The sequence below is a fragment of the Balaenoptera acutorostrata genome, chromosome 12, assembly GCF_949987535.1.
Source record: "Balaenoptera acutorostrata chromosome 12, mBalAcu1.1, whole genome shotgun sequence".
NCBI lineage: Eukaryota > Metazoa > Chordata > Mammalia > Artiodactyla > Balaenopteridae > Balaenoptera > Balaenoptera acutorostrata.
The window spans coordinates 30,233,805-30,254,783 of record NC_080075.1 but is presented as its reverse complement, the minus strand read 5'-3'; the positions used below and the strand labels follow the sequence as shown (position 1 = coordinate 30,254,783).

Here is a 20,979-nt window from a genome sequence, read left to right as displayed (position 1 = left end):
ACTCATCCTTCAGATATCAGCTGAAACATCCCTAAATAAACCTTCTCTAATCTCCATGATGAGATCAAATCCTCCCTAAAATATGCTCTCATGGTACCATGTCCCTCTCCTTGGCACTTGTCAGAGTTGTAATTCTATATGCAGAGTATGATTCTTGAATATCTATTCCCTCTCTGGACTGCTAGAATTCACAAAGGGCAGGTCAAGTCTCTTTACTCACAAAATTTCACAAGTCTTTTTGCTAGCACCCAGCACAGTGCTTAAACATAACAGATGCTCAATAAGTATTTCCTGCATGAACAACCATACATTGGTACAGTGTAGCAACATCCACAAAAAGCATAAGGGCATAAACTCTTTGATGCAGAAGTCCCATTCTGAGTGAAGTTAACTAAGACAAAGCATATATATTCAAAGATGTTCACACAGGAATGTTCATTACTTTGACGTTTTATAATATCAAAAACTTCTGACTTTTATATGTTCATCAGTAAGCAAAGGAACAATGCAGCCTTAAAAAAAAAAAAAAGGGACCTAATGAAACTTAAATTCTTTTGCACAGCAAAGGAAACTATAAGCAAGACGAAAAGACAACCCTCAGAATGGGAGAAAATATTTGCAAACGAATCAACAGACAAAGGATTAATCTCCAAAATATATAAATAGGTCATGCAGCTGACTATTAAAAAAAACAAACAACCCAATCAAAAAATAGGCAAAAGGGCTTCCCTGGTGGCGCAGTGGTTGAGAATCTGCCTGCTAATGCAGGGGACACGGGTTCGAGCCCTGGTCTGGGAAGATCCCACATGCCACGGAGCGACTAGGCCCATAAGCCACAACTACTGAGCCTGCACGTCTGGAGCCTGTGCTCCGCAACAAGAGAGGCCACGATAGTGAGAGGCCCGTGCACCACGATGAGGAATGGCCCTGCTTGCCGCAGCTAGAGGAAGCCCTCGCACAGAAACGAAGACCCAACACAGCCCCAAAAATAAATAAATAAATAAATAAATAAATAAATAAAGGCGCTAATAATTAAAAAAAAAAAGGTAAATTAAAAAAAAAAGGGCAAAAGACCTAAATAGACATTTCTCCAAAGAAGACATACAGATGGCCAACAAGCACATGAAAAGCTACTCAACATCACTAATTATTAAAGAAATGCAAATCAAAACTACAATGAGGTATCACCTCACACCTCTTAGAATGGGCATCATCAGAAAATCTACAAACAACAAATGCTGGAGAGGGTGTGAGGAAAGGGAACCCTCTTGCACTGCTGGTGGGAATGTAAACTGATACAGCCACTATGGAGAACAGTATGCAGGTTCCTTAAAAACTAAAACTAGAATTACCATATGACCCAGCAATCCCACTACTGGCCATATACCCAGAGAAAACCGTAATTCAAAAAGACATATGCACCCCAATGTTCATTGCAGCACTATTCACAATAGCTAGGTCATGGAAGCAACCTAAATGCCCATCGACAGATGAACGGACAAAGAAGATGTGGTACGTATATACAATGGAATATTACTCAGCAATAAAAAAGAACGATATTGGGTCATTTGTACAGATGTGGATGGACCTAGAGACTGTCATACAGAGTGAAGTAAGTCAGAAAGAAAAACAAATATTGTATATTAATGCATATATGTGGAGCCTAGAAATACGGTACAGAAGAACCGGTTTGCAAGGCAGAAATAGAGACACAGATGTAGAGAACAAACGTATGGACACCAAGGGGGGAAAGCGGGGCAGGGCGGGGGTCAGTGGTCGTGAGATGAATTGGGAGATTGGGATTGACATATATACACTAATATGTATAAAATAGATAACTAATAAGAACCTGCTGTATAAAAAATAAATTTTAAAAATTCAAAAATAAATAAAAATTAATTAATTTTTTTTAAAAAAAGAATGAGGTTGGGAGACTGTCAAAGCAGCACACAGATCACACACTCAAGCCCCAGAAGATGGGGAACTGCCTTAAGTCCCCCACTTCGGATGACATCTCCCTGCCTCACAAGTCTCAGTCCGACTAGGCTAGCTTTGGCAAGGGGACGGAGCTGGATCAGGAGCTGCTGCTGCCATATCTGGATCAAGTTCCAGTTTTGGTCTCTCATCCAACACCTAGTCAGACTCGCCTAGCAACTCAGCTGAGAGGAACAAATCAGGATAGCTCAAAGAACAGGCCTCATACAGCATCAGCCTGAAGGAGTTTATGACCCTGGAAGAAATGGATCAGAAAAAAGGATCCGGCGGACTTCCCTGGTGGTGCAGTGGCTAAAGACTCCGCACTCCCAATGCAGGGGGCCCGGGTTCGTTCCCTGGTCAGGGAACTAGATCCCACACGCATGCCGCAACTAAGAGTTTGCATGCCACAATGAAGGAGCCCACTGACTGCAACTAAGACCCGGCACAACCAAATAAATGAATAAATAAAATAAAACAAATATTAAAAAAAAAGATCCGGGAGTGTGTGATCTGTATGATGGACTTTGTTTATGACAACCCAATTTGATTTCTGCTGTGTATGCAGATCACCTGGGCTGTACAGATGACTGGCTGATGAGATCCTTCACGTGCCCCTCCTGCATGGAGACAGTTGATGCAGCACTGCTTTTGTCCTACGAGACTAACTGAGCCAGTGTCTCTCACCTGACTTCAAGTGAACCATCATTTTTGGTGGTTTTGATCTTCTGTCATTGAGCCCAAGAGCCAGGGATTAGGAATTAAGATCATGCATGAAAGTTTCCTAAAGATTCCTGAACGGCTGAAGATGTTGGGGAAAAGCACGTGATATTTTAGAAATTTAGGGGGAAAAGTAGGATGGTATTTTTATGTAAAGCCTTCACCCAGTGTTTAAAAATATAATTGTATTTAGATCTTATTAGTGCTCTACTACATAGGAACTGTGTAAAGTGTTACAGCAGCTATATATGTTTAAATTGTGTGTCGAAGATTAGGATGAAGATAGTGGTTGTTTTTCCTAAGTGAGATAACTTTCTTCTTCCCCCTACCCAAATTCTTTTCTGAAGTTGCTGGCATTTGGGTCAAGGTTTTACTAAAAGCTACATTTTATAACACTGGCACAAAAAAAGGAGTTTTAAGCTGGTTTGCATAATTCTTTATTTTTTAGAATAAACATAGAGCATTTATTTTTTACTTTATAGGAACTCCACAAGTTAAGGTCCCATTGTTCTTTTGCTGTGATTGTTGTTACTATTGATGTTTTCTGTCTTTGCTGGTTCTTTCTAATCTGCCATTTGTCATTATTGGCATATGATCATCTCAGGGGCACAAGATGGCTGCTGTAAAACCAAGTATCATATTCTCACAAAACAAGGAGGAAGCAGAAAAAGAGCCCAAATGGTCATTTTCCTAGTGCCTATTTATCTTTTCTCAGAGAAAAATATCATTCTCATAAGCACAACAACAGCCTTCCCCTAATTACTCATTTGCCAAAACAGATTGATATGACCATTCATAAGTCAATTCATGGCAAAGAGGGATATGATAATGATTGTCTTAGCCTAACAAGGATTTATCCACTCAAGCTGAATGCTTCACTCCTCAAAAAAGTCATAAAGTTCTATGAGCAAGGAAGAACTACTAAGTGACTGTTAAGTAAACCATCAGAATTGTTTGTCCAAGACCATACGATTCTTTCTTTCCACTGGAAATGGAATTCATTGCCTTAGGTCTTTTAAAATAGTGTACTATTACTGTTGGGGCTGGCTCTGTGCTTGAAAACCAGCTGAAAACCAGTTATAACCTGTTACAAGTGCTATATCTGTTTGCAGTTAACAAATGCAGAATTCAAAGTGATCTCCTAGCTTGTAAGCAAACTGAGATTCACTGTCCCTCTTCTATAAAAAAAATGAGCTAACGTGTCCAGAAACTAACTCTAGTAAAGTGGGGTTTAACATTACCCTTTCTTATGAGTTTCATCAAATTATTTTGGTTGTTAACATGGTGATAATTAAAAGTCAAGGTAAATTTTAAATATTAAGAATTCTGATGTATCGAGCTTGAATTATGCCACCATGCTTATGTAAAAATGAAAGTGGCACCATGGTTAAACTGAGAAAAGTTTCTCAGTTGTAACAATTTTGATTTCTTCTTTCCTGTGACCTCCTTCCCTGTTGTCTTGAAGCACAGCAAAAGGATACTGCATGTCTTCTTATTGTAGTGCTGAGGTTATTGAAGTTATATAAAACACATCTCAGTCTCTGTTTCTTGGAAGGAAAGTCCTGCTAGTTGACTGACAATTCTAAGCAGGGAGAATTAAATGTGTTTCATGTTTTGCACACAAATGAAGAATTTGTATAATCACGACTTCACAGCTGTGATCTCAAAAAAGAAGGAATTTCTCTCTTTCTATTTTTCTTGCAATTAACGTAAGAACACTCTGAATCTCTAAGCTTCTGAAGTGTTAGTAGAGATGGTCTAGTAAAGATGTAGTTGTAATGTTTTACCCATTTAGCATGTGTTTATTTTTCCTTATGTACTCCAAGGTGACATATTTGTTCAGATCAGTGATATTACAGCTAAAAAAATCATTCATTAGTAAAAGGAGAAGCAATCTCAACCTAACAAATCAGAAGTGCTTCTTATTATTTTATATTGAGTTGAATATTTGACTCTTAGCACTTTTTGCTACATACAAAACACAAGTATCTTGAAGGGTTCTTCATAAGTGCATTATACAAGAATTTAGTATGTCATAAGCACTTAAAGATTTGACATTCAACTGTAGTAGTATCCATGTTGGTTACTTTTCTTAAGAGCCCCATGATGAGTCTGAGAAACACTGAAAGAATTAGAGTATCAGGTTCTATTAAATTGTTACATGTATCTTGCTTAAGTTTGTGTTCATTTATTTATATCCAACTACATAAAGCAAAGTTGGAAGAAAAAAAAGAATAATAAATAAATAAGAATGAGGTCTCCAAATGTTGTCAGAGGAAGATGTCCTCCATATATTAAATTATAAACCAGAATGTCTAAAACACTATACCATTAAATCACATGTACAGTCAGTTCTGTATATTCAACGGTTCCATAACCTGCAGATATGGAAGCCCGACTGTACTACACCATTTTACATACGGGACTTGAGCATCCGAGGATTTTCAGATCCATGGGGAGTCCTAAAACCAATCCCCCTGCAGATACCAAGGGACCATTGTATATGCTTATATCTGCATTTTTTACGTCTGAAAAAATATGTGCTAAATTATTACTGGTGGTAACATCTGAGTACGGGGCAAAATTGCCTTCCACTTCATACACTTCTCTGACTGCATTTTTTGCATTCAGCTTACATTAGCTTACATTACTATTGTAAACAGAACAATTTACACATGCTCTGCCTCTTGGGGTTGGCAACTCACCTGCACATGAGGTAGCCAGTCCTGTTGAAACCATGGGTACAGTGGACACCAAGAAGTCTGTCTAGAAAAGAGGGAATATGGAATTAAGTAAGCGAAGTAGAGACACTAAAAACAAGTTATACAATTTTCTGAAGAGTAGCCTTTATTAGTTACCACAACACTACCACTATCCTGAAAAGGAAAAACTCTGAAGAAAAGAGTGTTTTTGCAGGAACATACAATAAAGAATTAACTACTATACAGTCAAAATTCATAGTCTCTGGGAAATTTTGCATAGCCTCCAATCAGATGCAATAGTGTGGACTGGAGAATGCCCATCAGGAACTGATCTGACTATAGAAAAAGGGAGTGGAAAAAAAAAAACAGGCTATCAGAAGAACAGAATTTGTTTTTGAGTGAAACAAATGGAATGCCTTCACTTTTAATGCTCAATATTAAAAAGAACAAACGGTTTCTGAAGGGCTCTTGGGTACCCCAAAGCACTTCCATTCCTTCTCTCATTCACTGCTCCTCACATGCCACGGGTCTATGTGCCTGTGGAGTTCTCGGGTTAAGTAGCACCGTTCTTATTTCACAATGAAAAAGTAAGGCTTGAGACGTAAGTCCAAGCTGCACAGCAGGCAAACAGAAAAAAGACTAGAATCGAGTCTCAGATTTTTCGAACTATGCCACAGTATTTTGTGGTCCAGGACTTAAAAAAAATTATATGAGAGAGTAAATAAAAAACAACAACACGTAGCTGATCTCTGCAAAAGCTATGTCTGCGACTAGGTGGTGTCTGGCATTCGTCATCTCCTGCCTGGATTACTACCGCCCTACAATTCTAACAATCTCTTCTATTTCGACTGATCCTCCACATGGAAGATGTTCTCTCTCTAAAATATAAACTTGGTTGGATTGCTCTATTGCTTAAAAATCTGTTGTAGCAATGCAACTTCCCTAACACGAAGCGTCTGCAACTTCTCCAGAGTCTCTGCCCCTGCCGTCAGTTCGGCATCGGCTACTGGTACCTCTTTCCAGACACTCATGGGTAGTGCCTACCTTTACCAACATTCTAGCACGACTATGTTATCTGGAGTTACTGAACACAGCCAGATCGCCACTTCAGCTCCTTCCTATCCAGGTGTTCTTGAGTGGGACATCACAGGAAGCACTGAAAAGAATTCTTCTTCACTCGGAGACTTTACTCTGGCACTCACTGACCGGCACACAGCTGCTTCCTCCATGTTTATGGCAGCCCAGTATGATAAAACTTCAGACGCCAATAACATGGTCCCTCTATATCCATCACTTTCTGCCAGCCTTGCTCAGGGAACACCATCTCAGATTCCAAATCAGGGGCATAGCCGCCTGTCACTTCCCTACCAGGAAGGAAGCCAGGTATATTACTATAACCAAGGCACACTGGGGTCTTGACTGTATGGAGAACTTGGCTCCTGCCCGCAATCCTATGGCTCTGCGTCATACACAGGAAGTAGGGCCTCTGTGCAACCAGAAATGGGAATGGGACTAAAGGAGATTCAGCCCACAGATATCCGACCACCAGCTTCCACCTCTGCAATCTGCCACCCTGTGTCTGCTCAACGCATCACAGAAACAACTTTTCAAGGTGAGTATACAAACGGCAGAGAAAGTTGAAGAATGAGGTCGGCATTCAAAAATGGGGTCAAATCGACAGCTGGGAAGTGGTGTAGAGACAGGTAGAATTTAGATCCTGAGCCTTTAATAACCACTACCTTCGCTCAGTGCTCTCTGTTTTTAGACTCTATATAAGAACACCTAGGGCTGCCCTGGTGGCGCCGTAGTTAAGAATCCGCCTGCCAATGAGGGGGACTCGGGTTCGAGCCCTGGTCTGGGAAGATCCCACATGCCGTGGAGAAACTAAGCCCATGTGCCACAACTACTGAGCCTGCATTCTAGAGCCCGTGAGCTGCAATTACCGAAGCCCACGCACCTAGAGTGCATGCTCCGCAACAAGAGAAGCCACCGCGAGGAGAAGCCCGCACACCGCAACCAAGAATAGCCCCCGCTAGCCGCCAACTAGAGAAAGCCCGTGCACAGCAATGAAGACCCAGTGCAGCCAAAAAAAATAAATACGTAAAATAAATAAGTTCAAACAATAAATAAATAAACATAAATTAAATTTTAAAAAAAAGGGTTTCCCTGGTGGCACAGTGGTTGAGAATCTGCCAGCTAATGCAGGGGACACGGGTTCGAGCCCTGGTCTGGGAAGATCCCACATGCCGTGGAGCAACTGGGCCCGTGAGCCACAATTACTGAGCCTGCGCTTCTGGAGCCTGTGCTCTGCAACAAGACAGGCCGCGATAATGAGAGGCCCACGCACCGCGATGAAGAGTGGCCCCCACTTGCTGCAACTAGAGAAAGCCCTCGCACAGAAACGAAGACCCAACACAGCCATAAATAAATAAATAAATAAGTAAATAACAAAAGTGATTGCTTAAAAAAAAAAAAAAAGAACACCTAATGCAGGTGGGAAGGTGGGAGGGACACTGTAAAGGTCATCTATGCTACATGTACAAGAACCCCGAGAGCACACCAATAGGTACCACATTTTTCACTGCTGTAGCCGATCATTCCCCCTGTACTACCACACTGTAGCACTCCCTTCCCTCATCTACTGCTATAGTCTCTCTGGAAGGTGTTTCAGAACTCTTGTTATGAGAGTGCCAGTTGAACTGTCCTCACTTCCTTAATTTATACCAGGATTTAAGACCTTGTGGTCCGAGATCCTGTCCAGAGAGCAAGCAGGCTAAGACTCTGTCTTTGTTGATATATTTCATCAGAAAGGGCTCTACCCCCTCTCCTAGTTCATGGTGTGAAGTGTTCTTAGCCTCTCGGGAAAGAAAGTGGGGAGAATTGAAAGGACTCTATATGAGAATGCTAGGCTTTGTAAAACATTTCAGTTTTTTAAAAATAAGACTCATTTTGTATTGGACTTATAACAGTCCTATGAAATACAAAGAAAGCCGAGAATCAGTGACATGAAATGATCACCAGTAAGAATTACCACAGTCACCGCTTACCTCGTAGCATACGGCACTCTCCAGGGTCCTTAAGAAGAGTTAGTAGAAATGCCTTGCCCAGCTTGCCCCTGAACCCCTTGAAAGGTACACGACTGCTGTGTTGGTCTTTAGGGGGAGCATCTCACTTACCAGGGACTGACTTCTCCCTTGATCCCTCTGTAGTGATGGAGACTTCCCTGGTGATGAAAAATTCCCTGGGATTGCAACCTCCAAGCCAGACAGCTTTCCTATGCAATGACAGAGAGCTTGTCAAGATGAAACACCAGTCTGCGGGAGAAAGGGAAGAAGAGAATGATGGAAATCGTTTCTGGGAAACTATTTTTACATTATGTTTTCTTTGTTCCTGGTAAATAAACTGAAATCTTCTTAACCTTAAAACAAAATCTAAACCACTAAATTCAATAATACAGGAATATCACTTTTGAAAAATATTTCTTTGGCTGCGCAGCATGTGGGATCTTAGCTCCCCAACCAGGGATTGAACCCACGCCTGCTGCATTGGAAGCGCAGAGTCTTCACCACTGGACCACCAGGGAAGTCCCAGGAATATCACTTTTAAAGGAGAAGTTATAAACCCCTTGGTTATATGAACTGGAGATTTTTAGTAAGAAGTCAATATAGTTTTTGTTAGGCACATTTTAGGTTAGGCTGTCTCCCTGCACAGGATGCAGGCGCCTTGAAAATGGAAATCATATCCCTCTAGAGTAAGTCCCTCTTCTTTCTGCTTTGCAGTTTGCTGCTCCACTTGTTCAACCCCACCTAGTAATAACCTATACTTCCCTTGTTCCTGTTTTCCCATCTGGAAAACAGATAAAAGGCAACCAAACAATGCAAAGGTCTCAACAAATAAGGGATATCCAAAACCAGAGATGGCCAGAACTTCTGTTTCCCTCATGAAACCTAGCCCGGTGTTCAATACTTAGGTATCATTAATACATGCGTGTTGACTGAAACAGTTGAAACTCAATTCTTCCACTTCCCAGTTTAGTTTTAGTCCTCATACAAAACCTGATAATCAAATTCCTTAATGCTAGGAATCACAGTGAAAAATAATATCTGAACTGACTTCTGTCAGATGAGTGAGAACTAAGGTTAATTCAGTGTATCTGAAGCATAGAAAGTGAGGGCACAAGTGGCACAAGATGGGGCTAGAGAAGCAGAGAGGATTCTAGACCACGCAGAGTCTTAAAGGCCAACACTGTGTTTTCTATTCTCAAAACAATGTTTGTGAGCGATGTTTATGAGCAACGTTCCAACTTGCTTTGAAGGTTTCTTGTGTGAAGAATGGATTGGAAGGAAGCAAGATATATGGACACTAGTTAGAACCTAATTGCAACAGACAGGGAAGTTCAGTATTAGGATGTTGAGGAAGAGCTGACAGATTCCAAAGAAATTCAGGAGATAAACTGAAGCGGGCTTAATGGGGTATGAGATGGAGGAAAGGAAGGTCTTAGGGAATTCAAGGGTTTACTGCACACATGAGCAAAGTCTCAAAGTTAATCCTTTGAACGTACAGAGGTAGATCTCCCAAATGACACCGGTTAGGAAGCAACGGGACGCCCTTTAGAATTCCTAGAGACAACACAAATCAACTGTGTCGATGGAAAATTCGGCGGGACCGGTGCGTTTTTTCTCTCCAACTTAGTTCCAGTTCCTATTACTCACATTTTCTGTGCCAAAACAACACTGCTGGAGGAACTGAAGGGGATTCCGTTTTGGTAATTAAGGAGTGTCCCCAACACTGAGAGTCCCATCTTAAAAAGCACTCCCTCTGCATTTTACCCGAGGAGCAATGGCCAGAGCCTCCCTTTGAAAACGATGGGCAGAAATCAGAACATCACACATTGCCCCTTTCAGCTACTGTGAACTGAGCCGCGAGACGACCAATACCCCCTGGCAAAGCGCGGACGGGCCAGCGCACGGGGGCAACAGGGACAGGAGACGGCACAAGAGACGAAGCCCAGGCCCAGGGGCCAAAGCCTATTACCTTTCCAGCATGTGCAAAACATAAAACAGAAGCAATATTGTAACAAATTCATTAAAGACTTAAGAAGAAAAAGAAAATCAGATGCTAAAGTGCATACTCTAACCACTATACTATATTGCTTCTATAAAACAAGCACTAAACCTCAGATACAGAAAAAAACCCTTTTCGTGTCCTCACACCTAGGTCAAAATTACAAAGCGTTAATTCAGGAGACAGAAAGAGAAGGAATAAATCTGAATGAATCTGAGTCAGAACACAGTGCTATAACCTTAGGCAAATTCCACAATACCCATGCCTCAACATGGCAAATTCCACAATACCCATGCCTCAACCTCCCTATCTATAAAGGAGTTAACCACACCAGCGCTAACCATTACTTGCCTCCTGGTAGCTTGTGAGTGTTAATTATTATTTGTAATAAATGCACAGATCATCAGTTGAAAACAACAAGGAAAACTACAGCGTTATTATTATTGTCTTGTTGCTAGAGCTAAACACCAGAAATCAACATAAATAACTTATGTACACCAAGAATGTAGGGTTTGAATATGTACTTTGAAAGGCAATCATATAATTAGTTGTTTTACCTCTAATTGCTTTTCCTTTTTTTTTTTTTTTTAAATTTAAAAAAGCAATACAGGGACTTCCCTGGCGGTTCAGTGGTAAAGAATCCGTCCTGCAATGCAGGGGACGCGGGTTCGATTCCCGGTCGGGGAACTAAGATCCCACATGCCGCGGGGCAACTAAGCCCTCGCGCCAAACTACTGAGCTCGCACACCTCAATGAGGTAGCCCACGTGCAGCAAACTACAGAGCCCACGCGCTCTGGAGCCTGCACGCCACACCTACAGAGCCCACGTGCCACAACTAGAGAGAGAAAACCCGCACGCCACAACTAGAGAGAAGCTCTCATGCTGCAACGAAGAGCCCGTGCGCCGCAACGACAAAAAAGATCCCACATGCCTTAACGAACGTCCTGCGTGCCGCAACTAAGACCCAATACAGCCAATCAACCAATCAATCAATCAATCAATGAAGTGGGGCGGGGGGACCAATACAGGAATTTCCCTGGCAGTCCAGTGGTTGAGACTCCAAGCTCCCAATGCAGGGGGCACGGGCTCGATCCCTGATTGGGGAACCAAGATCCCACATGTGGCACAGCGTAGCCAAAAAAAACAAAAAAAAGCAACACATACCATACGGCATTTATCCCAGAGAACGCATGTTTGCACAAAAAAAGGTACACAAATGTCCACAGCATCTCTATCAGTAATAGTCAAGAAATGGGAAAAAACTCAGATGTTCTTCAATGGGCAAGTGATTAAACAAACTGAAGTATAGCCAAACCATGGAATACTACTCAGCAATTAAAAAGAAAGCGGCACTGGGACCTCTCTGGTGTTCCAGCGGTTAAGACTCTGCACTCTCAATGCAGGGGGCCCAGGTTCCATCCCTGGTCAGGGAACTAGATCCCACATGCTACAACTAAAGACCCGCACAGCCAAATAAATAAATAAATAATAATTTTTTTTTTTTTCTTAAAAAAGGAGCACTATTGATTCATGCAATTTGGATGACTCTCCAGGGAATTACATTGATTGAAAAAGGCCAATCCAAAAGGTTACATACTGGGAATTCCCTGACGGTCCAGTGTTTAGCACTCAGCACTTTCACTACCTGGGCTGGGTTCACTCCTTGGTCGGGGAACTAAGATCGCATAACCGACAGCGCAGCCAAAAAAAATTTTTTTTTAATTAAGAAAAAAAAAAAAGGTTACACGCTATTTTATTCACATAACATTCTTTTTTTTTAATTAATTAGTTAATTTATTTTATTTTTGGCTGCGTTGGGTCTTCGTTGCTGCGTGTGGGCTTTCTCTAGTTGCGGCGAGCGGGGGCTACTCTTTGTTGCAGTGCGCGGGCTTCTCGCTGCGGTGGCTTCTCTTGTTGCAGAGCACGGGCTCTAGGCACGCGGGCTTCAGTACTTGTGGCACGTGGGCTCAGTAGTTGTGGCTCCCGGGCTCTAGAGCGCAGGCTCAGTCGTTGTGGCACATGGGCTTAGTTGCTCCGCGGCATGTGGGATCTTCCCGGACAAGGGATCGAACCCATGTCCCCTGCAATGGCAGGCAGATTCTTAACCGCTGCGCCACCAGGGAAGTCCCACATAACATTCTTGAAATGACAGGTTGCCAGGGACAGATAGGGCCAGGGGAGTGGGAGATGGGCCATCTTCCCCAGGGGGTATTTTCCCTTCATCATCTGCATAAAAACTTTATTGCAACTTTATCCACTGCACTATCAGATCATTATGATTTGGTGGGGAGTGAGGGAGCAGCAGTGTCTATAAAATGGCATCAGGAGAGATCCTGTGGGATGGAAATGTTCTATATCTTGACTGTGTCAATGGCAATACCCAGGTTGTGACAGTATACTATGGTTCTGTAAGATGTTACCATTGGGGAAAACTGGGTAAAGGACACACAGGAGCTATCTCACTATTATTTCTTACAACTGCATGTAAACCTACAATAATCTGTAAACAAAAAGTTTAATCAGAAATGAAGGCAACACATGCCTCTTGTAACAAGTAAAACAATAGTCTGTGGTCAATCTCTTTCTCTACCCGTCCCATTCCCTCCCTCTTGAGATAACCATGCAAACTCACTGCTCATACAAACAGGCATGCATTTAATACTTTCTGTTTACTGTATCAAAATGGGATCATACATACTACATATTACCCTGCAGCCTACCTTCTTCACCCATCATCCCTATATCATAGAGAGCTTAAAAAAAAAAAAATTATTTTAAGTGCCAAGCAGGATGGCAGGTATAGAAATTTTCTGACTAGGGCAAATCTGACAAATGTTTACCGTGCTAATGTGCCATAGCTCAGCCAGGTGCATTCAGTGAGAGCACAATATGCAAGTAGCATTCTAAAGAGATCTGCAAAAAATGCAAGGTCTTCAGCAGCTCTTCGAGGATCCCATCCCCCTCTCTGCCTCCTCCATGGAACCATCCCATGGAGGTTTAACAGTTTAACTCCATTTGCCCCCTCCTGCTGTTTGTGCTTTTGTTGTATACTTCTGTTCTACATCTCCACAAGACATTATTATTGTCATTTATTTACAAAACTAACATATAAATATAAAGGTGTATGTACCTGGGTATACGTACATGTATATATTAAACACACACACACACTTTAAGTGCTCTTTGTTCTTTCCTGCAGTTCTGTTCTTTTTTGGGGGGGGGGGGAGGGCAAGTTTTTATATTGGTAAAGTTCTGTACTACTAGAAATATAAGATTTGAAAAGAAAAATGAGACTTGAGGATTATCTGTGGAGCTTATCCTCATTCTCCTGCTGACGCATTATGTGTTTATAATTTGAGAACTGCAGATAAATACAAACTGGTCTTCTCCATACTTGCTCACTAAGGAATTCCTCATTTCTAGGAAACGTCTATTTCAAGGAAAAGAAACAAACAAAAACACCTAGTGCACTAGATGATTAAAAGGTACACATTTTATAGCCTGAGTTCGAGAAAAAAATTACCCAAGAAACGGCCTTTTTCTCTAGGAGCCAGCTTCTACTAGGGGAGTCTAGGGTTCTCTAGGCAAAGAAAAAAAACTTGCCAGTTTCAACAGAATAACAGAAACGTTCAGCCAATCAAATATACAGAACTCATCACTTGCAGTCAGGAATGAAAGGCCTGTATCAACAGAAAACATAAATGGCACAGGCAACGTCTGGAACAGAAAACAAACAGGAAATCCTTTAAAAAGCCAAAATTCCAAAGACAGATTAACAGGGTATGAAATCACACGCCGGGCAATGCACCTGTTAAAGGAAAAGAGGCGCACACCAAGTCTGAAGTCTTAAGAATTCGGTGTTTAACACTACTTCTGCATGCTGCCCAGCAGAAAACTCGCGTCCTGGCTTAAGCCACAACGCACACTTCATTTAAGGAGGTGAACTGCTTGGTCTGACTCAGTTTCTTATTCTGTAAAATGAATGCAACACAGTGAGTCCCCAAACGCTTTGTAACTCCAAAGTGCTGTGCAAATCAGAGCAGCCCTTCTCTCCTTCACATTCGTTGGACTTACAATTTCAGAAGTTTAGCTGAAAATATAGACGATTCGGAAGCAACGAACTGAGAGTGGCCCACACAGGTGGACAGAAATGCAGAAACTGGAGCACCTCATACAAACCACAAGAGAACACGTTCACGTGCGCACGTTATCACTAACAGAAAACGCCACCGGTATCAACCGTAAACCACTGAGAGGACCAGCAACGACATGTGTCCAAATCCAGGCGGCAGCACAGCCTCGTCGGCGGCAGTGCCTTAAACACAGCTCCCCGCACTCCGCGGCCTAACAAGATCCACTTTTTCCAAAAAGTTTAGCAACTTGCCAAGTACACTGGTGTAGTTCACCTTTTTTAATTGCTAAGCAAACATGCAAGGAAGTTGAGACAATCAAGGGAATGTTCAGCCTTCCTCAAAAATAAGATCCAGGAAATTCACGTTTTGCTTGAACACTTTCATGTCTAAAACTGATCACAAACCTCTGTTTGATGTTGTTTTCTCGCTGCTGGCCAATGAGCCCGGGAAAGACAACGAATTATTTCAAACAGGGAGGGCTCTCTGCACTCTTCAGCTAAACCAGCGAGGCTTTACCACCGTCACGTTTAAAATAATGAGGAGGACGCCTCGATGGAGTTTACCGGGCTGCGCTAATCACGAGGGGCCTCGGGCGCCCAGGGCGGCTCGCAGCGCCAGTGGCCGCGGGACCGGACGCCCTCCCCGGGACCCCCCCAGGACCCCCTCCCCGGGACGCGGCCGCGGGACAGGACGCCCCCCAGTACCCCTGCCCGGGACGCGGCCGCGGGACACGAAGCTCCCCCCTCCCCAGGAACCCCTCCCCAGAGCGCGGGCCTCGCCGCCGTCACGCGGCACCCGCCGCGCTCACCGCTGGCCGGGAGCCCCCTCAGGCCGACTGGCCCCCGCCGGCCGACTGGCCCCCGCCCGCCGCCCGGCCTCCCTCCGGCCCGCGCCGCCCGCCGCGCTCACCGCGTTCTTCTTCTGCACCATCTTGTCCATCTTCTTGGCAATGCAGACCACCTCGTCCTCATGGCCCCGGCAGGCCTGCCCCGCGCCGGGCCGCAGGGGGAAGGGAAACGAGCGGAGCTGGCGGGGCGGCGGGTAAGCCCAGGGGTCGGCGAGGGCCCTCAGCAGGCGTGACCGACGCGCTTCCTCACTCACGACGACTGCGACGGCGGCGGCGGCGGCGGCGCTCCTCCCCCGCAGGCAGCGCCAATCCAGCTCCCAGCTCGCGGCGTCGGCGGCGGCGCTCCTCCCCCGCAGGCAGCGCCAATCGAGCTCCCAGCTTGCGGCGGCGGCGGCGCTCCTCCCCCGCAGGCAGCGCCAATCGAGCTCCCAGCTCGCGGCGGCGGCGGCGGCGGCAGCGCTGCTCCTCCCCCGCAAGCAGCGTCAATCCAGCTCCCAGCTCGCGGCGGCGGAGCCGGCGCCCCACCCCCGCAGGCAGCGGCAATCGAGCTCCCAGCTCGCGGCGGCGGCGGCGGCGGCGGCGCTCCTCCCCCGCAGGCAGCGCCAATCGAGCTCCCAGCTCGCGGCGGCGGCGGCGCTCCTCCCCCGCAGGCAGCGCCAATCGAGCTCCCAGCTCTGTTCTTTTTTTTTTTTTTTAATTTTGAGATTTTTCCATTTGAAGTAAATCTTAATGCTATTAAATTCACAAATATGCTAATTTAAATACCCAATTCTATTATCTAAAACACACATTGCAAACATACAAATATCTATTCTCTCCACATGTCAGAGCCCATTCATTTCATGGTTTGGAAATGGGGAGAATAGATCCCCTTAAACTGCAAGTCAGCAGGTGTTTCTTTACAGTTAACTTTAGCAAAATTCATACAAAATATTAATTAACAATGATCTTCTTTACTTGTTAACTCACAAGGAAACACCTTCAAAACTGCATTTTGTTAAAGTTTCTGTACTAAAATGTAGAAAAACTGCACTACACAAATATTGAAAAGTTAAAAATTCCTTAATTTTTTATTCCTGGTACCACTACCACAATTTACAGGGCAATAGACCTGATGTAATGAAAAGAAAAAGAAAAAGACAAAGCTACAACAGATAAAAGACCTCAGGAATGTACATCTAATTGACACTCCATTGCATTAATCAATAGCTGCACTTTTTGCAAACTGTGGCTAGGACAGTCCTGAACAAGAAGGGTTTCCTGTTTAAGCTGCAGTAACTTTTCTGACTATGGATCATCGCTCCTTCTGTGGCAGATTTTAACAGTTCCTCTAATGCATTTGGGACGACTGTCTCAAAGTAACCTGCAGCTTTCCTGACACCTCCTCGCTCTCTCTCCTGCTAAGAACTGTAGCCCTTTTCTTCTGAGTTTTGAGAACCTTCTGCTACCATAGCCACCACTTCCACCACCAGATCCATAACCACCACCATAGGGACTTCCCGAGCTTCTTCCACCAAAACTGCCCCCCTTCATGGGTCCATAATTTGATTGCTGTTGTCCACTATAATTTCCAAAATCATTATAGCTCCCACCACCACCACCATAGTTACCTCCAAAATTTCCTCCTTCATTGTAACCATCATATCCTCCACCACCGCCACCATATCCACCATCTTGGTTTCCATATCCTGGTCCACCACCACCATAGCCTCCTCTACTACTGTAACCAGGACCACCGCCATAGTTACCACCGTCGCCTCCAAATCCGTTATATCCACCATCACCTCCTGCATAACTACCTCTGCTGCCACCACCTCCACCACCATAGCCTCCTCTTCCACCAAAGTTTCCACCACGGCCAAAGTTACCTCCACCACCTCCAAAGTTTCCTCCACGACCCATAAAGTTGCCAGATCCACCTCCACGACCTCTCTGTGATCCAGCAGATTGCATTTCTTGTTTAGAAAGGGCCTTTTTCACTTCACAATGATGCCCATTAATAGCGTGGTATTTCTGAACAACAATTTTATCAACTGTATCACGATCATCAAAAGTTACAAAAGCAAATCCTCTCTTTTTTCCACTCTGCCTGTCTTCCATAACTTCTATGGTTTCAATCTTGCCATACTTTTCAAAGTAGTCTCTCGAATTACATTCTTCTGTATCTTCTTTAATACCACCAACAAAAATTTTCTTCACTGTTAGATGGGCACCAGGCTTTACAGAATCCTCTCTAGAAACAGCTCTCTTTGGTTCCACTACACGCCCATCAACCTTGTGTGGTCGAGCACACATTGCTGCATCCACCTCTTCAACCCAAGAGTAAGTCACAAAACCAAAGCCCCTGGAACGTTTTGTTTGGGGGTCTCTCATCACCACACAATCTGTAAGTGTGCCCCATTTCTCAAAATGTTCTCTTAAGCTATCGTCTGTAGTTTCAAAGCTCAGACCACCAATAAACAGTTTTCTCAACTGTTCTGGTTCCTTTGGATCATGGCCCTCCTCCCCCCGGCGGCGGCGGCGGCCGGAGTCGGGCTGGGGGCGACCGGGCGGCGGTTTTACCTCCGTTTTGAGACCAGACTCGCCTCTTCCAACTCGAGTTCAATATGGGACCGAGAGCCCAGCTCTGTTCTATGTTGGGCCATTTTACTTCAGCCTAAAAAAATTTCTTCTAGTATTCCCTAAGGTCTGCTGGGGATCAGTTTTCTTATTTTTCATTTATCTGTATTTGATTTTTTAAAATTGATTCCAATTTTCTGTTGAGAGTCTCCATATTTTAATCTATTAATCCCCATCTTTTACTCTCAATATAGTCATTTTAAAGTTCTGTGCTAACTCCAGAATCTGAATTCCCTCTAAATCAATTTTTCTTGTGTTTTTTTTTTTTGTCTTAATTTTTAGTCACTTTTTCCTGCTTCAGGAATTTCATAATTTTTGATTGTGTGCTGGACATGGTGAATAAAAACTTCATAGAGACTGAAGATGCTATTACTTTGCACCAGAGAAGATTTACCCCTTTCTCTGTTAATCAGAGTGGCTGGTCATTTCAGTCATTTCAGGAATTTTACTAGGTCAGAACTGGGTTGGAGCTTTAGTTGTCTCATCCTACCTATGATTTTTCCTAATTTGTGGCCTCCCTGGATTTTTGCTGTGAGCCTGACAGGTCTTTGATTCTTCAATAAATACAGTCAGTTATTGACTTCAGTCTTTCAGATGTTTGAATTCAGCTCTTTAGGCTCTCAGTTCTCACAGCTTCAGAGTATGGCAAATGTAAGGAGAGACCAGCTATGTATTTGTTGCCGTTACACTTCCTCGATGAAAATTTGTCTCATAAACACTGAAACATTGCAGATGATTTCACTTTTTCTGACTCAGCCCCCTTCTTGGGGATGGCACTTCTGGGTTTTTACTGTGAGTCTGGTAGGTCTCTAATTCCTCACTTTGGAAAGTTCTCTCCCTCAGGCATTAGGTATTTAGCTTCCTGCTTTATATAGGTTCAAAAACTGGCAAATGTCTTGAAGAGGAGACCTAATGATTGTCACAGGCCCCTTTATCTAGCGGGATTTGGTTTGTTAGTGCCATGACTGTGCAGGAAATTTCACTCTGCTTTCTTGGCTCAGTCCCCCATCATCCTATACCACCCTGACACTAAGGAAATGTCCTGTGGGGGAAATCGGCTTGACACTCTGCTAGATTTCACTCCATCATGCCAGCAAATGAGTTCATCAAAAGGTATGGTGATTTCTCTTTTCCAGTGGAGTATGTCTCCCTACACCAAACCCCTGCTCCAAATCTCTAAATGTCCCTCTCTAGCATATTAGTTGATATTGTTTCTTGATTGCTTCCTTAGCTCGATGATCTTTTATTCAAGTTTGTTTGCTTGTTGCAGCAGGAGTGATGGCCTGTGCCTACCTAGTGCAGGCATATTATTATGGAGATATGGCTTTGGTCCCAGACACCACAATAAGGAGAATATCCTAAGAAAGCAAGTCACACGAGTTGTTTGGTTTCCCAGTGCATGTAAAAGTTATGTTTATGCTATACTGTAGTCTATTAAGTGTGCAATAGCATTATGTCTAAAAAAAGTACATATCTTAATTTGAAAGTAGACTTTAAGAATGCTACCCATCATCTGAGCCTTCAGCAGGCTGTAATCTTTTTGCAATAGTAACATCAAAGATCACTGATCGGGGCTTCCCTGGTGGCGCAGTGGTTAAGAATCTGCCTGCCAATGCAGGGCACACGGGTTCGAGCCCTGGTCTGGGAAGATCCCACATGCCGCGGAGCAACTAAGCTCGTGAGCCACAACTACTGAGCCTGCGCGTCTGGAGCCTGTGCTCTGCAACGGGAGAGGCCGCGACAGTGAGAGGCCCGCGCACCGCGATGAAGAGTGGCCCCCCACTCGCCGCAACTGGAGAAAGCCCTCGCACAGAGGCGAAGACCCAACACAGCCAAAAAAAAAAAAAAAAAAAAAGATCACTGATCACAGATCATGTAACAAGTATAAGAGTGAAAAAGTTTGAAATATTGTGAGACTTACCAAAACGTGACCTAGAGACACGAAGTGAGCAAATGCTGTTGGAAAAATGGCACCACCAGTAGAGCTGCTTGACACAGGGTTGCCACAAACCTTCAATTTGTAAAAAAAAAAAAAAAAAAAAAAAAAAGGCATTATCTGCAAGGTACAATAAAGTGAAGTGCAATAAAGTGAGGTATGCCTATACATCCTGCCTCAAAGTAGAAATCCTATTTAGATCACCTTTAATTTCTCTCTATGATATATTAATAGTTTTCTGTTCAGGGTTCTTACATTTTTTATTACACTTATTATTAGGTATATGATGTTTTGATGATAATGTAGATGGCATATTTTTTAGTTTTTAATTTTATAACTTTTCAGACACAGAAAAATGTTAGTGGAATTTTTTAATGTTTGGTCTCTTATCTGGCAACTCTTCTAAAAACTAACTGATATTCTAATAAGTTATCTGTAGATGGTTTTGGATTTTCTGTATCCTTAATTATATCAAATATGGAAAGTGACAGTATTATTTCTTCCTTTCTTAGCCTTATATTTCTGATTTCTTTTTCCTGCCTTACTGCTAATGCCATTTAATACTTTTACTAACAGGTTGAATAGAAAAGGTAAGAGTTGGCATTCTTATTTTGTTCCTAATCTTACAGTGGACATTCTCCACATTTCACTATAAATAGGATGGTGGCTCTCAAGTTTTTTGTAGTTTCCCTTTGCTATGAGTTTTTAATCATACATAATTATTGAATTTTATCAAATGCTTTATCTGACTATACTGATATGATCATATACATTTTCTCCTTTATTTTACTGATGTGGTGCATGACATTTATTGATATCTGAATGTTAACTCCCCTTGCATTTCTGGAGTAAAACAACTTGGTAGGAATTCACACACACACACACACATTCACTCACTCACACACTCTACATTTGATTGTCTAACATTTTGTGTATGATTTTTGCTTCTGTATACATAAGGGAGATGAGCCTATTTTCTTTTC

General features: G+C 43.2%; 2 protein-coding genes and 1 pseudogene across 2 annotated transcripts in view; 1 reads left to right on the top strand and 2 right to left on the bottom strand.

Moving 5' to 3' along the window:
* LOC103012757 (RNA/RNP complex-1-interacting phosphatase-like) overlaps nt 1–20,979 on the bottom strand; it is a gene marked incomplete at its 5' end in the record, with an annotated part of 50,184 nt that overhangs the window by 4,473 nt on the left and 24,732 nt on the right. The window contains 3 exons of the mRNA XM_057558688.1: nt 5,400–5,460; nt 8,573–8,710; nt 19,982–20,071. Of these exons, the coding sequence (XP_057414671.1) occupies nt 5,400–5,460; nt 8,573–8,710; nt 19,982–20,071 (289 nt within the window). The remainder of the gene's footprint in view (nt 1–5,399; nt 5,461–8,572; nt 8,711–19,981; nt 20,072–20,979) is intronic.
* Nucleotides 1,977–2,646, top strand: LOC130709398 (RING finger protein 11-like; annotated as a pseudogene).
* Nucleotides 16,795–18,052, bottom strand: LOC130709426 (heterogeneous nuclear ribonucleoprotein A3-like). Its single transcript, XM_057558647.1, has one exon. The coding sequence runs from the start codon at nt 17,812–17,814 to the stop codon at nt 16,795–16,797; it is 1,020 nt and encodes a 339-aa protein (XP_057414630.1). The 5' UTR covers nt 17,815–18,052.